The sequence below is a fragment of the Trichogramma pretiosum genome, unplaced genomic scaffold (genome assembly GCF_000599845.2).
Source record: "Trichogramma pretiosum strain Unisexual culture from Peru unplaced genomic scaffold, Tpre_2.0 scaffold33, whole genome shotgun sequence".
Lineage (NCBI taxonomy): Eukaryota > Metazoa > Arthropoda > Insecta > Hymenoptera > Trichogrammatidae > Trichogramma > Trichogramma pretiosum.
Genome location: NW_019641610.1, coordinates 161,640 through 176,958, shown reverse-complemented (window position 1 = coordinate 176,958; position 15,319 = coordinate 161,640). Strand labels below are relative to the sequence as shown.

Genomic DNA, 15,319 nt, shown 5'->3' with positions numbered 1-15,319 from the left:
TCGTGTCTCTTACTGTGGCGTCAGAGATTTTTCATCCCCAACGTAGTCAGCGAAATTGCTGCTACTTACCGTTAATAGAGGCATTTGCCGCTTCACTTCTTATCGTTGGCCAAGCTGCTTTGATACCGAATGAGTGATTTACGTTGTTATTTGAACCATTCCAAGTAGTTAATTTAAGTGTACACATCGTATCGGCAGTGTGCAGGGAGTAGAATTGACTTGTTCCGAATTGATTGCTCTGGTTTTATAATGTCGGGGATTTGTACTAACGCAGCTTATTAACTTTATTCATTTTTGAACTTATTGGCGAATCGATTATCAATTATTTATGCGTTAATAAACCTCACATTCGAAAAAAATCTGTTTCAATTTGTAATCACACTTTCAATGAATCGTGAATTATTAGCTTTTCTTTAGGAAAAATAACATCGCTAAGATATTGTATGAAACACTCCTTGGATATAGAATGAGATATAAATTACGAAAAACTTATACATTAATGACTTATTGCATTATTAAAAATTTAATTGATTATTTTCAAACCACGAACGCAAATAACAAACTTGGCGTCATTGCATGCGAAAGTCATGCGCCATTGTTTATGGTAAAATCTTAAGCTTATCGAACATATGTGTGGGTAAGGATATTCTTCCGCCTAGAATTTATGGTTTTTATTCTTTGAGAAGTTCAATTTTCCTGGTGAAAAAAGGAAACGTACACATATCATGAACGAAGGTAAGAGGAGCCTACTCGCAGCTGGAAAGATAGATAGGTCAATTAAAAAAATTTTATGGGTAAAATGATCCACTGTAAAAAATAATTAAACTCGCATCAGATTAAGACTCAATAAGCTCGTTCGGAAAGGACGCAATCAATACTTATATGAATGCTCAGAGCAACATACAGATTTTAATCTGATTAGCATGCAATACACATAAGTGCTTCCTCACACGTTTTTATGAAATCATTAATATGGCACATCAAGAAATGCATTTTGCATTTCTGGGACTTTCTCGTGCCGGTATTTCAGAGCAAAGTATAATTCGAACTACAAGTAGCCAAGAATCTTATAAACATCGATCGTTTGACCATGATATAAATTAGAAAGACTTTCTTTGCTTGTCAATCAGTGTAGACTTAGATATGTCCTGTTTGAGAAGAGGTACGCGAAAGAGTATGCTGTTCCACATTTACAGAATTATTTTCAAAAATCAAACTAAATAGCATCAAGAGTCATGATCAAAATTAAAGAAAACTAGCCCGACTTTCAGCGCGCACTCTCTTCTTTCTTATCCCATTTTGCCATTTTTCAATAATTAAAATTGTAAAATAAGATAAACAAAGATTATGTTATAAACTGTAAATACGAAAATTAGTCTTAAGCCGTCAATAGGTTTCTCAACTTTCTCAACTTACTACAACACTCGTATTTGCGAGTCACTAAACAATTGCAAGCTACTGAACAACCAATCGCAGCGCTTATAAACTGCTCACGCTAAAAACCTCACCACTCTTATGGGATAGGATTAGCGATTTAATTGTACTAAAAAAAATTAAAAAAAAAAGATAGTTCGTATGAACCGAATATGTTTACCAAAAATTTATTATTTAAATACTGATATTAAACTTTCATCATTCAATTTTGATCACACTTTTTTTCCTATGAAAGCCGAAAATACACCAGTTTATAGCTAACTTTAAGTTTTCGTAGGAAAAAATAATATCATCAACTATAGTTGATGACTATAGTGCAGATATGGTTTTTCAATAAAACCATAACTGCACCTGTTGAAAAATATACTATCAATTTCGAGCGAAAATAAGGCCGAATACCAACAATAAACGAAAATAGTGACAGATACTTTACCGATTTTTCGCCAAAGATATGATTTTAATAGTAGAAAGGATATCCTTGGTTATCCATCCAAATACAGGGATGTTCTCTTAAAAAACATTTTAATCTTTTTATAATCTTCTTATAAATTTATATAGGCCTTAATTTTTATTTGCCTCTTCCAGTGTATCAAAAAACTTCACTCCTATAACTCATATACTAATTTCTTCTTTGAAAAATAAAATTTTGATAGAATTAATTACGAAATTTGCATAGTTGACATTTTTTCATTTAAAAAATATTGCTAAACGATAGAGTGTAACTTAAATAAGGTATACGCACAAGGTGGTAGAAACTACCTCGAATGTAATGAACGTACTAATTTCTCCTGTAGCGACAGAGATCAAATGAGAATGAAATCACCCTATTATTTTGCACTTTTTGTTTTTTAATCTTCCAAACACTGCTAATATGATGAATAACTCTATTCAATAGTATTATAATAACTTTTGTGTCGTAAAGCAACGTGCTTTTGTATACGCCTGGCACATAAACATTGTCATTCAAAACTGTGCATACATATAGTTCGTTTTAAATCTCTTTCGTCTCTTGTTGCATATCATATATGCGGGTATCCCAAAAAATAATTTCGACTTCTAAACAAAGGGAATTCCTATTGACGTAATCCAAAGGAAAACAACTTTCGCAGAGTGCAATATATCCATAGGTTCTACTCGCGAGCTATATAAGCGCCACAAAGAAAGTCCACGAATGAAGCCAATCATCATAAATCGATTGTTGTTCCCATATATCATTTTCTCATCTAGCGTTATTATCTACGATTAAAATGAACTGCATGAGACGCAACATTAAACAATGAGTTTCGGATTCAATGATTGCAAGTCTATTTCACGCATTGGTTTTTGTTCGCTTAATGTACATTTCACGACGTCTACATTTTATAATGCAATAGCCAAGCTTCGTTGAATTTGCCAGTTAAATCGAATGATAAATAAGTCTAAAAAAATTTAGTCCTTCATTATTGGTAACCTTGGTCAGTAAGATAACTAATTGCGGTCTACCCACTCGATCTATGGGCTTTTATTCTTGGCTGCACGTAAAGAAAATATCGACTAACTGAAAAATGTGTACACATGTAAAAGTGTGATAAACACGTGTGCGTTTTTTCACATAAAGCACACGAACATGGTTCATAAAGAATTGGTGAGTCTTTGTGAAAACCCTCAACTTGCCGTCACTTATTTTCTTGTATGCATGTAGATCTATAGACATATTTAGAGGAAAAGATTTTCAAAATATACTTTCGCCTCGAAACCTAAGAGCCAAGTAATGGCTTTTTTGCACTTTGATAACATTATAATCGATCAATATTTGCATTGAAAAAAAAAAATAATAATAACAAACGCAGACATGCATTTTGTGCACAGACATTATATAAATTACATTATGAGAAACCCACACTTTTATCGGAAGAGCAAAAATCGAGGTTAATTGCTTCATCTCACCGTTGAAGCGCTCAGCAGAAGCAATAATAATCTTATATACCGCAATTACATGCTCCGGTTTCCGAAAAGCTAACGAATTAAATTGCAAACTGGTTACATGCTCGCGTTTGCTCTCTTTCTTGCGTGTTTTCTTCGCGGGATACATCGGCGAGTCTCGTCGGCAGCGGCTCGCGGTATTATCGGAGCTGCTGCTGCTGCCGCGTGATAAAAAAAGGCAACGCGCACTCACTCACGCACGCACGCACGAACGCATGCACAGGCGCTAGCAACTATTTGCACGCATTAACATGGCTCGGGTCCAAAAAGTATTTAAACTATAAATTACAAGCTGCTTCAAAGAGAAGAAATGGTCGCGACGCGGCAGCTTGTACGGCGCGGCTGATAAGCGCCTAGTTAGATCGTGTAAAAGCATCGATTTTTTTGTTGTAACGCGCTCGCACAGTAGCTAATTAATCAATGCCGTCGAACAAGGTAATCGATATAATTCCGCTGAGGCTGCAGGCCACGAGGAATGCCGATGAGAAGAGACAAGGTCACGCACGGTACACCGGCTAGCAGGGCAGTAAGACTTCTACATGTACACACTCGCACGCTGGAAAACGCGCGCACAAACAGTCTAGAGAAAGATAGAGCGGGTAAATTGAAGCGGAGAGCCAGTGGCTATACCAAGGCAAGAAAGTAATAAAAATGTGAGCCATACGGGCGCAACCGTATTATAATCAAGAGACACACGAGCATGAGTGACACCACGATAAGAACGATAAGCATCCGAACACACACGCACGCTCAAATGTCTCTACACAAATGTGTGCGAGTATAATGCCTAGATTGATTATAAGTGAGCCTATACTCGATCTCGATTCACACCAATATTTGTGCTTGTGTTTGCTTATATTATTTGTATGTAACTCTGTATATGTTAGTAACTTCTGTTGGCCTCGTTGCTCTACACGCTGCTTTGATCTTTTCTGGCTGCGTGTCGTTTTTTCCTTCTTTTTTTTCTTACTAACCGCGTGTATCTCAAATCGTATATTGTAGATCGGCACATAGTCGTGAGCAACGATCGGGGCCGTAAAGTTGACATCGCGAGTGCGCGTGAGAAATCTTATTTCCAATACAGCAAAATGAGTGCGTGAGTATGGTTTTAGCCTGTGAGACTGCAGCAGTTGTCTGTAAAAATTTTTTTTCATCGAACGCTAAAGTTCGCAAGCCGAATTAATTTTTGTCAGTCCGCTATTGATTGGTAAGGATATTGATTATTCAACGAAAAAACTAAAAACAATTTTCAATTCAAAGTTCCAAGAATAAATTTGGAAATAATATATTTCAATGTTGTTATAAAAAATAACTTTTAAATCAATTTATGTAAAATTAAAATCTTTAAATAATTTTATTCAAATCGATCACAATTCATCGATGTTTTAATATGCAAAAACATTTTTTTAAATATTTTTGATAGTACTTCAGAATTCATGTTGTTAATCTTTGACCTTAAAAAGAATAACCGCAGATATTTAATTCGGTCACATAATTCATTCAGAGTTTATTCATCTACTTTTGCACCCATAAAATTATAAATAAATAAATATTATTAATTAGATACATAAATAATCATTTTTAACGTTCTTATATGACGCGGATGAAAATATTTTAGTCAACTTTAAGTTAATACCTAATAACAATGATCAAAGTTAAGAGCTTAAAACTAAATTCATGACCTTGAAAGACATCTTACTTTTCGGGTTAATTTTGTCAATTCTCAATTTATCCATTCAATTGATCGTCGCACTGACTGTGACTGTTTGTTCTTACTCGATTGTCTATTTCATAATTAATGATCAAATATTTGAAAATATATTTATTGAAAATTGTATCATACATGCTTCTTTAGATGAAAAATTAAATAAGTTATTTCCTTTATTTTGCAGAGAATCCCAAATTGTCCTGTCAAGGTTCACAGTCCCCAGCCTCTTAAGGATTTTGTGGGACGCTGTCAAACTATGCCATCCAGGGTTAAGAAGTCTTTCTGTGGATGCCTTCAGGTATGTGAAGCACGTGAATTTGATTTATCCAAAAAAAATTCTCTTTGTCCTTAAAATTTAATGTCAAACAAAGACAAGGTAACAACTCAAATCTATTACTATGACACATCACATTCTATAAAGAACTCTTTAGCTTTTAACAAAAAAACTTAGTTGCATACCAACATCAGTGACTTATACTAGCATTAAGCTATTTCATACTCGTAAAGTTAATTCAGTCTCTTTCAATCGAAAGTTTTTAACCAAGCACTTATTTACGATCTAAGTTTGATTTCTCTTCCGCGTAATAATGAGGTGCGAAAATCAAAATCATTTAAAAACGAGGCTTAGCAATTCTCTTTCTGCAGAATAGGACTATTTCACAATAAAACTCGAATGATAATATATCGGATTTACTTTCACTACTATGTTGTTGTTCATAAAATTCAACTGGATCGTATTGTGTGTAGCTGTAAACCATAATGGAAACTATAAAATAGCAATAATTTTCTTATTTACACTAGTTTGCATGAAAAATTTCTCATTTAAACGTTAAGTACGTTTTAAAATGCATTGAAAAAATCTTCAAACCCCTGTACAAACAAGTACAAAGATTCAAATATCTTTTTTGATCTCAACAAATTGCATTGCTTGAAATGAATGTTACATCGAGTATATTAATAACAAAAGAATAATTAGCACAATTTAATGTGACAAACTGGTATTTCGAATTGAAATTCAAAAATAGTCACATAAATAATTTGAGTTGTATCTGTGTCCACAAATCTTAATCATAAAGCGAAAAACTTGTTAATAATCACATTAAAATTATGCAATAGTTTTCGCATTAACAAACAATTTTAATTTTTCATTAAAGGGGAAAACCGATGTTTCAAGTTGGAATTTAAAAATAGTTCTATAAATCGAAAAAATTGAACTTTTTTTTATACAATAGTAAAATAGGTTCATGCTACACTTTCATAATTCTTGCCGCTACTTCCCCCTCCCCTATTTTGTTTTACTTTAAATACGTGCTATAATTAATGTGACGTTTGGTACTGGTAAATATTTTCATTACTCTGAATCTCAAAACTTTGTGCTCCGCTTTTTATGTACACAAGTAGTCTTTAATTATAAAATTTTAGAGTAAATTTACACCCTCATCGAATTGCATTCTTTTTCTTTATTCTAAACTTGAAACTCAAAAAAATTATAGTTAAATCTAAGAAAGTTATAAAATCCTCATCGTATCTAACATACATTTCTTTTGTCTAACAGGATGACGAGCCACCAGAGATTACGTACTGCGTGGTTGAGCAGACGGGCACGCTCACGCTTCAAGCGATGACCCCAACACTGCCCATGCCCGTCGAAGAGGAGCTCAACAAGATGTTTCTGGAATTAGTTGAAGAACTTGATCTTACTCAAGCCAATCGTCAAGCAGTTTTAGCACTGCCAGCGAACAAAAAATGGCAAATTTATTGTTCGCGAAAGGGTGCAGGTGGTCTTGATAACGGAGGTCTTCGTACGACCGATCTTAGTGGTGATCCAGAAGACTACATTAATAGACTGAAAAATATTGCTTCTGTAAGTAAAATCATAATGAATTCCAATTCTTTATCGGAATAGAAAATACGTAAATGTTGGATATCTGTATCACCTAATGTTATTTCATCATAAATAGGCAAATCTTTCAGAATTGAGAAACGATTTTTAGGGTTGATTGAAACGATCTCATCATAGAGTTTATTTTTATTATTTTTTTAATTAACGAACAATTCCATGCCCTTAGTGTTTCAATAAAGTGATACTATTACGGAAGTTGAAAATCAATAAATATTCAATCATTTTTCATTGCTAATATGATTAAAACCCGTTTTATTATTTCAGAATCCAAACACTGAAGACGCAGAGGAAGTGACCACTCAAACGCAGCACGTTGAAGCTTTAAAGACAGCCCTTCGAACGCAACCTCACAGTTTTGTCATTAGATTCATCGAATTAGATGGTTTACATTCGCTATTGCAAATATTAGAAATAATGGATGTCGAAGTAGCAAATAGCAATCTTCACACGAGCGTCATTGGCTGTTTGAAAGCCCTGATGAACAATTCCGTAAAAATGATTATTTAGCTCTTCTGTAATTATCATCTACATATAAAAGTATTAACGCAATTTTTTTTTTATCACAGAATGGTAGAGCTCATGTATTGGCTCATCCAACAGCTATCAACACAATATCTCAATCACTAGCGACGGAAAACATTAAAACAAAAATTGCCGTCCTTGAGATTCTCGGTGCTGTATGTCTTGTTCCTGGTGGACATCGAAAAGTTCTCGAAGCCATGTTGCATTTTCAACAGTATTATTCTGAAAGAACGCGTTTTCAATCAATAGTTAACGATCTTGATAAAAATTTTGGCATTTATAAAGATAATTTATCCTTAAAAACTGCAATTATGTCTTTCATAAATGCTGTTCTCAATTACGGTCCTGGTCAAGTTACTCTAGAGTTTCGACTACATTTGAGGTACGAATTATTGATGTTAGGTATTCAGCCGATCATCGAAAAATTACGAAAATATGAAAACGAGACACTTGATCGGCATTTAGACTTTTTCGAAATGGTGCGAAATGAAGATGAGAAAGAGTTGGCGCGGAAATTCGAAAAAGAGCACGTTGATACTAAAAGTGCAACTGCAATGTTTGATCTTTTGAGACGAAAACTCAGTCATACTGCAGCATATCCACATTTGTTAAGCTTGCTTGAGCATTGCTTGCTATTGCCACGTAAGAATTTACCACTCATTTAAAATGAACTTTCATTTTCGATTTTTTAATTTCTGAATTTATTTGATTTTATAGTGGACTATGGATCGTATCCGCAACATTGGCTGTTATTCGATCGAATAGCTCAACAAATAGTTTTACAATCAGAAGGAAATGAACCAGGAAAGACGAGAAACCCGGATGTTGCACCTATTGAAATTAACGTGAAAGAAATCGTACATTTATTGGCTAAAGAAGAAGAGCTAGTTGCTGCTCGAAAAAAAGCTGACGAGCTCGAAAAAGAAAACACAGACATGTCAAGCAGATTAGCAAAAAAAGAGCAAGAGCTTGATTTACGAACGCAGGAAAAGGTATAAACGTAGAAATAAATAATTTTGTGACCTTTAATGAAAAATATTAAACTTTTTACGTAGGAAGACATAGAGGCCAGCTTAGTCAGAATTAAGGAGCGCCTAGAGAAAGAAACATCGCTACATATTGAAACAAAGCAACGCATTTCTGAACTGCAAGATAACGTGGAATCTCTACAGCGCCAAGTGAACAATGAAAAATCTGAGCGTAAACGTTTGGAGCAGTTAGTGGCTTCTGGTAGTTTACCGGATGATGCCAAAGCCACATTAAAAATAATAGAAGATGAAGTTTTGGAAAAAGTTGAAGCAAAACCAGCACCTCCACCACCACCACCACCGCCACTAGCGCCACCTCCACCGCCATTGATGATGTCAGTTCCACCGCCTCCGATGAAGGTAAAACGGCATACAATACTTACAATGACTTTGTACTAGTCTTGGATTAATTATAATTTTTGCAGATGGAAATAATAAAGAACGTTCCACAACCAAGTAATCCTTTAAAATCATTTAACTGGGCTAAAATACCAGAGCAAAAAGTCCAAGGCACAATATGGTCTGAACTTGATGAATCAAAACTTTACAATATTATGGATTTAGAATCAATCGATAAAATATTCTGCGCACATCAACGAAACGGTGTGTCAGCCGAAGGTTCGATCGAAGACTTACGTAATCTCGGAAAAAATAAAAAGTCAATGTCTGTCATTGATGCAAGACGCGCTCAAAATTGCACCATTTTACTCTCAAAATTAAAAATGTCTGATAGCGAAATTACTCGAACGATTCTATCAATGGACCAACAAAACATTTTACATATTGATATGGTTGAACAATTGCTCAAATACATTCCGTCATCTGAGGAAGCTGCATCTTTGGATATGCATCAAAAAGATCTTCAGAGTAGAGCAGACTGCTTTTTGCATCAAATATCAAAGTAAGTTTATCGAATAGTTGTTGGATTTAAATAAATAATAATATATAATATATTATATCGATAAATGCTGAATAACGTCATGTCAAAAATTGGTAAATTTAATCAGTGAGTAATTAGCACACTGCTCGAGCTGATTCGAACTTATTATTTGAATTAATATGCCATTTATTAAAATTTTTTCTCATCTTTCTTAACAGAGTACCACATTACGAGCAGCGGCTGCGATCACTGCATTACAAGAAGAAATTTGCCGCCAGCATTTCCGAGCTTACGCCTCGCATGCGTGCAGTCTTGGAAGGTTCTCGTCAGGTGGCACGATCACGAAGGCTTCGAAAACTTTTAGAATTAGTTCTAGCACTGGGTAATTATGTGAATAGAGGCAATGCTCGAGGTAATGCTTGTGGCTTTAGATTGGCCTCACTCAATCGACTAGTAGATACAAAATCATCCAGCGCCAAAGGGACCACACTTTTGCATTACTTGGTGCAAATGCTCGAGTCAAGGTTTAAAGATGTGTTAGACCTCGAAGAAGATCTGCCACACGTGAAAACTGCAGCTAGAGTCAGCATGGCAGATTTGCAAAAAGAGATGGCCAATCTTAAGAACGGTTTACAGGATGTTCAAAGAGAAATCGGTTAGAACTAAGAAATATGCATTTTTTTGAAATACATAATTATTGTTCCCATTTGTCACATAAAAATACAATTTATGTTACAGAATTTCATCGCGGGCAAGCTCAAGTGCTCCAGGGTGATATGTTCTTGCCAGCAATGCGCGATTTTCAAGCTCAAGCTACTTGCCGCCTCGCTGAAGCAGAAGATTTATTCCAAGATATGAAAACCAGAGTAAGATCAATAATGAAGAAATAATTTTTCAGTTTTATTATTTAATGAAATATTTCAATATTTAAATTTTAGTTTGATAGAGCCGTGAGATTATTTGGCGAGGATTCAGCTGGGATTCAACCCGACGAGTTCTTTGGAATATTTGAAAATTTTCTTCAGGCTTTGACGGAAGCAAGACAAGACGTTGAGAATATGCGTAGAAAAGTTGAAGAAGACGAAAGGCGTGCTAAGCAAGAACAAGAGGTAAATTAAATTATACATTATTTTATCATTTTGTGCATTTATTTTGTGAGCAGGCTTTCCTACCTGTAACTTAATTTTATACTTTACTGTATATTATTACTTGTACTGTATATTAGGTATTAACTTATTGAATTTTATTGACTTATCATCTTATCATTTCAAAGCTCTGTGCCACATGAATCTAAATGGAATCTTTGACCATTCTTGATCCTTGAGACCTTGAAATTTTTGTAATAATATTCTTTTCCTCTTAAGGGGACCGACCTGTGTTAAAAGCTTAAATTAAAAAAATAGCTATATAAATCGAAATAGTGGAATTTTTTTTCGTGATAGTAAAATATGTTCATTAGAAACCTGATTGACCAAAAAAAAACTTCTTTCTGAAGATTTTGCGACCCCATAGAACAATATTGATGAAGAGCTCACGTCAGAATCGCGTGGCAAGTGAATCCCGTTATAATATTTAGTATTATATAAAAATAGGCGTAATTGGCATTTCAAAGCTTGGGTAGAAATTTTTTTTCTGTCAATCCGGTGGAGAATCAACATATTTTACTATCTCAAAAAAAAATTTCCACTATTTCGATTTATATAGCTATTTCAAGCTGAAGCTGAATTTAATATTTTAACACAGGTCGGTCCCCTTAAATAAAACAGAATTTTAAGAAAAAGCTAGGAGTTTTTTTTAAATACTAAAATACACAAAAAATTTCAAAAATAGTTTTTTTACCACTCGAACCTAAAATACGCAACTTTGCCGCTAATGTTAGACTCTCGTAGGAAAAAAAGTATCATCAACGGGTGCAGACATGGTTTTTTAACAAAACTCGTTACGTGCTATAATTTTTTGTTTTTCTAAAAAACTATATGTGAGACTAAGTGTTATGTGTAACCATATGAAACACTAGTTGAGAAATATACTATTTTTCAGCGCTTATTTTTGGGACTGGTAGATTGATTAAATAATTTAATTGCAAATCTGCCCCACTTAAGTGGAAAATGGTCAATAATTCCATTCAGATTCATGCGGCACAGAGCTTTGTAATGATCAGTCAGTTCAGGTGTCGACTGGGCTCATTTAAATAATAAAAGGTACTAAGGACATGTCTTTGGATGGAAAAAGACCCACATACGCAAAGAACACACATAAGTACACGAACACATACTAAAATCACTCAATCTTAAAGGAACATAAAACCAAATCTTATTCTTGCAGAAATGCATAGAAAATAATATTAAATTTATCATTCGTTGGTGCTGCACTACATAATCTTTATGAGTGCCTCAGTAGTTGGTATTCACTGTAACCGAATTTAGAAAAGTATCTTGATGACTTACATCAATGAAGTCTATTGATAGTATCAACGCTGTCATTTAAGCTCTAGGTTCTTAGGGGTTTAAGCAAACGAATGTTAATCAGTACAATTAATTGCGAGGAGAAATTTTTGACTTTTTAACTCACTTTATCCGATACGATTTTTTACAAGTATTACTGGTGCAAAAATCTTATGCAAAAAAACTATGAACTTTTAACTTTAAAAATCAAAAATTATTTATGTTTCATATATCAACAGCTGAAAAAACGTACAATGGAACGCAAAAACTCTCGGGAAGGTATTCTGAATAATATTTCATTGAATAAGAAGAATGAAGCGAACAACACAAATGGCCATGCAGATAATAAAGGAGAATTTGATGATTTAATATCTGCCTTGAGAACTGGAGACGTATTTGGTGAGGACATAGCAAAATTCAAACGATCTAAACGTAGACCTGTGACTCCCAGTGGTAGCATCAGTCAAGAATCTCGCCGCCACAGCGCACATAGAGAAGATTCAAGAGAACGACATTGAATTTTTCTCAAGGCAACTCGATTGATATTTCTGATTATGACTTAATTTTAAAATGTAAACTATTATCACCTGATGTAAAACGGATCTTATTTAGTACTCTTCTTTTACATTATAAGTTTAAATATTTCATGTGGAAGCAATTTTTCCATTTTGTCTTCTCAAGACTGACCTGCATCGATTCGAGTTATGGAACTTAATTTTATGTTAATAATGACTATTAGAACGAATTATACATCTTTATTTTTAATTTTAGGACATTTTTATTAATTATAATTATCGACATGTTTTTTCTGTGTGAATCTAAATTTTTTTCTAGATGTCATTCAAAAAGATGTTTTTCTATCATTGAATATTCTATTCCTTTGTACATTTTGTTTATATGAAATATTAAATTAAAAGTTATAACTAAGTTTTAGAAGAATTTTAATCTTTTTTTTAGACTCTTAATGCTTATAATTAGATAATTAAAAAACATAAAAGGAATAAATTTGTAAAAATTTTTTTGAGCGCAAAAAATGTATGAATTTTTAGAGCAAATATTACTTTTTATTAATAATTCGATTCTAAAGTAATCTTCAACCACGAAAATAAACTCTTCACGATAGAAAAATTAAATAATAAATTGGTTTTACTTCTTTTTTGGTTCATTATAAACGTTGACAAAGAGGATGACGAAGCCATAAAAAAATCAAAATTGTAACAAAGTAGAAATTTAATCTTTCAGAACATCAATGAAACGTTTTCTTGACCATTTATTGTCCATTAAATGACCAATACGGTGAGTTGGCCGATAAATATTCTAAAAAACGTTTTATTAATGCTAAAAAAATGTTCGATTTCTACCAGGGATTTTTTAGAAGTTTTAAAAGTAGGATTGAAAAAATGATTTTTGAGATGACTTCACCATCTCCTTAATAAAAGGAAAAATTAAAAAAAATTCAAACTCAATTATAATTTTTTAAGGTATTTGATCGATATTTTAAATTATCATTTTTTGTAATGACTTTGTTTTTCAGACGTACTATGTATCTAAAATTAACTGTAGAATACGATCACAGCCTAATTTTTTAAACTATTAATGAAATAGAACAGTATTTCTTATTTTCAAAAACAATTCCTAGAAGGTCACTGAATGTATATCATTCGAGAATAAAATTAATAATTGATTTCAGTAATTTACTTAGCTTAGGATAGAAAATTTAGAAACGTGGATCGTGAATCTTTATATGTAATCGAATAAAAAAGAAAAACGAATATTTCTTAAGATAGTTGAGCGTTGTGTAGAATAGAGGTTGATGTTTTATAAAAGCTTTTTTGTACTTTTGTAAATATGCTGTTTATATATAAATATATTTATGTTTCTTTAGTTTTCTCTTAACAAGTAAGTGAAAGCATATTTTATTTCATCTTGGGGAAGGCGAAGCAAGCCCAAAATTAAAACTTTTAATTTTTTAAACGTTCGTTTTATTTACGTACTTTTAAATGTTAATGTAAAGGATTAATATTTGTAATAAATATGAAAAAAATATATATGGATTTATGTCAATATTATTTGTTGTTCTTACTCACAAGGAGAGCCCTTCATCTACGGGTCACCAAATGTCCTGAAAATTTTTTTGTGGTCTCCTGGTACTTAATCATGAAGCTCAGTATGCTTAGTTTAAACTCATGGGCCTTGGGGTTCATTTTTAATAGGATTTTCTATATTGTCAAAAAATCGTTACGATTTTGTACGTCGAGATAGAAGCACTTAAACTAAAAAAATGCAAATAACATGCAAGTTTTAAAATTTTTTAAAAAATCTGCCTGTATTTTTTCGAAATTTTTGGGACTTCATTCGAGAGGTCCAAACTTGACATTTTTTTTTTATAAATTTTAGGAATTCTTAAAAAAGGTGATAGATGGTCCTCAGAATTCTGAAAAAGTACAGGCAGATTTTTTGAAAAATTTATAAACTTGTTTGTTCTTTGCATTTTTTCGTTTAAGTGCTTCTTTCTCGACTTGGAAAATCGCAAAAATTTTTTGGCAATATAAAAAATCCTCGTCCTCCCCAATGGACCTAAAAAAATTTTCAGGACATTTGGTGACCCGGAGATGAAAGGCTCTCCTTGTCAGTTTAATTGCACTAATTTTTCTTCTTATATATTTGAAATTAGGGGTGCGCGAGTACTAGATCGAGCTTGACTTGATCGAGCCGAGCTTTTTTTGAGTACTTCCCAGTTGAAAAAAATTGCATGGATATCCACGTGGAAATCCACGAGGATTAGTAATCCTCGTGGACCATACAGGGATTCCATGTGGATCGTACAGGGATTCCACGTGGATCATACAGGGATTCCTCGTGGATCGATCATGGGCTGAAAAAAATGCAATCACCACGGATATTCTACTGATCCACGCGGATTTTTTTTCAATCCTCGTGAATGTGGAACTTGTTCGCGAGCACGCGCTCGAAACATCCGCGAGGATCTACGGCGAATCACCACGGTTTTTCGACTGATCCAAGCTGATTTTTTTTTCAATCCTCGTGGATGTGGAACTTGTTCGCGGGCACGCGCTCGAAATATCCGCGAGGATTTGCGGCGAAAATCCCCGTGGATCGATCGAGAATCCCCGTGGACTGATCGAAAATCAATGGGGATTTGCGCGAAAATCCCCGTGGATCGATCGAAAATCAACGAGGATTTCCGCGAAAATCCCCGTGGATCGATCGAAAATCAACGAGGATTTGCGCGAAAATCCCCGTGGATCGATCGAAAATCAACGAGGATTTCCGTGCAAATCCCCGTGGTTTACGTACGTGGACTCTTTATATGATCCATGTTCGATCCACGTGGAATCAATGTCCCATCCTCAAGGAATCCCTGTATGATCCACGTGGAATCAGCGTGGATAATCCACGTGGATATCCACGCAATTT

At 33.8% G+C, this 15,319-nt stretch overlaps 1 protein-coding gene across 5 annotated transcripts in view; it reads left to right on the top strand.

Moving 5' to 3' along the window:
* Positions 1–13,824, top strand: part of LOC106648820 (disheveled-associated activator of morphogenesis 1) — a 69,623-nt gene extending 55,799 nt beyond the window's left edge. For 4 of the 5 annotated variants that reach the window (XM_014365933.2, XM_023458582.1, XM_014365931.2 and 1 more), the window contains exons 2-12: positions 5,289–5,402; positions 6,660–6,968; positions 7,272–7,496; positions 7,574–8,171; positions 8,247–8,521; positions 8,585–8,917; positions 8,983–9,458; positions 9,656–10,092; positions 10,176–10,303; positions 10,376–10,546; positions 12,121–13,824. In XM_014365933.2, coding sequence (XP_014221419.1) covers positions 5,361–5,402; positions 6,660–6,968; positions 7,272–7,496; positions 7,574–8,171; positions 8,247–8,521; positions 8,585–8,917; positions 8,983–9,458; positions 9,656–10,092; positions 10,176–10,303; positions 10,376–10,546; positions 12,121–12,399 — 3,273 coding nt within the window. In that variant the 5' untranslated portion in view covers positions 5,289–5,360 and the 3' untranslated portion in view covers positions 12,400–13,824. Of the gene's footprint in view, positions 1–4,570; positions 4,604–5,288; positions 5,403–6,659; positions 6,969–7,271; positions 7,497–7,573; positions 8,172–8,246; positions 8,522–8,584; positions 8,918–8,982; positions 9,459–9,655; positions 10,093–10,175; positions 10,304–10,375; positions 10,547–12,120 lie in introns of those variants that run through there. The other variant, XM_014365932.2, reaches the window with a different exon arrangement.
* The last annotated feature ends 1,495 nt before the right edge of the window (positions 13,825–15,319 follow it).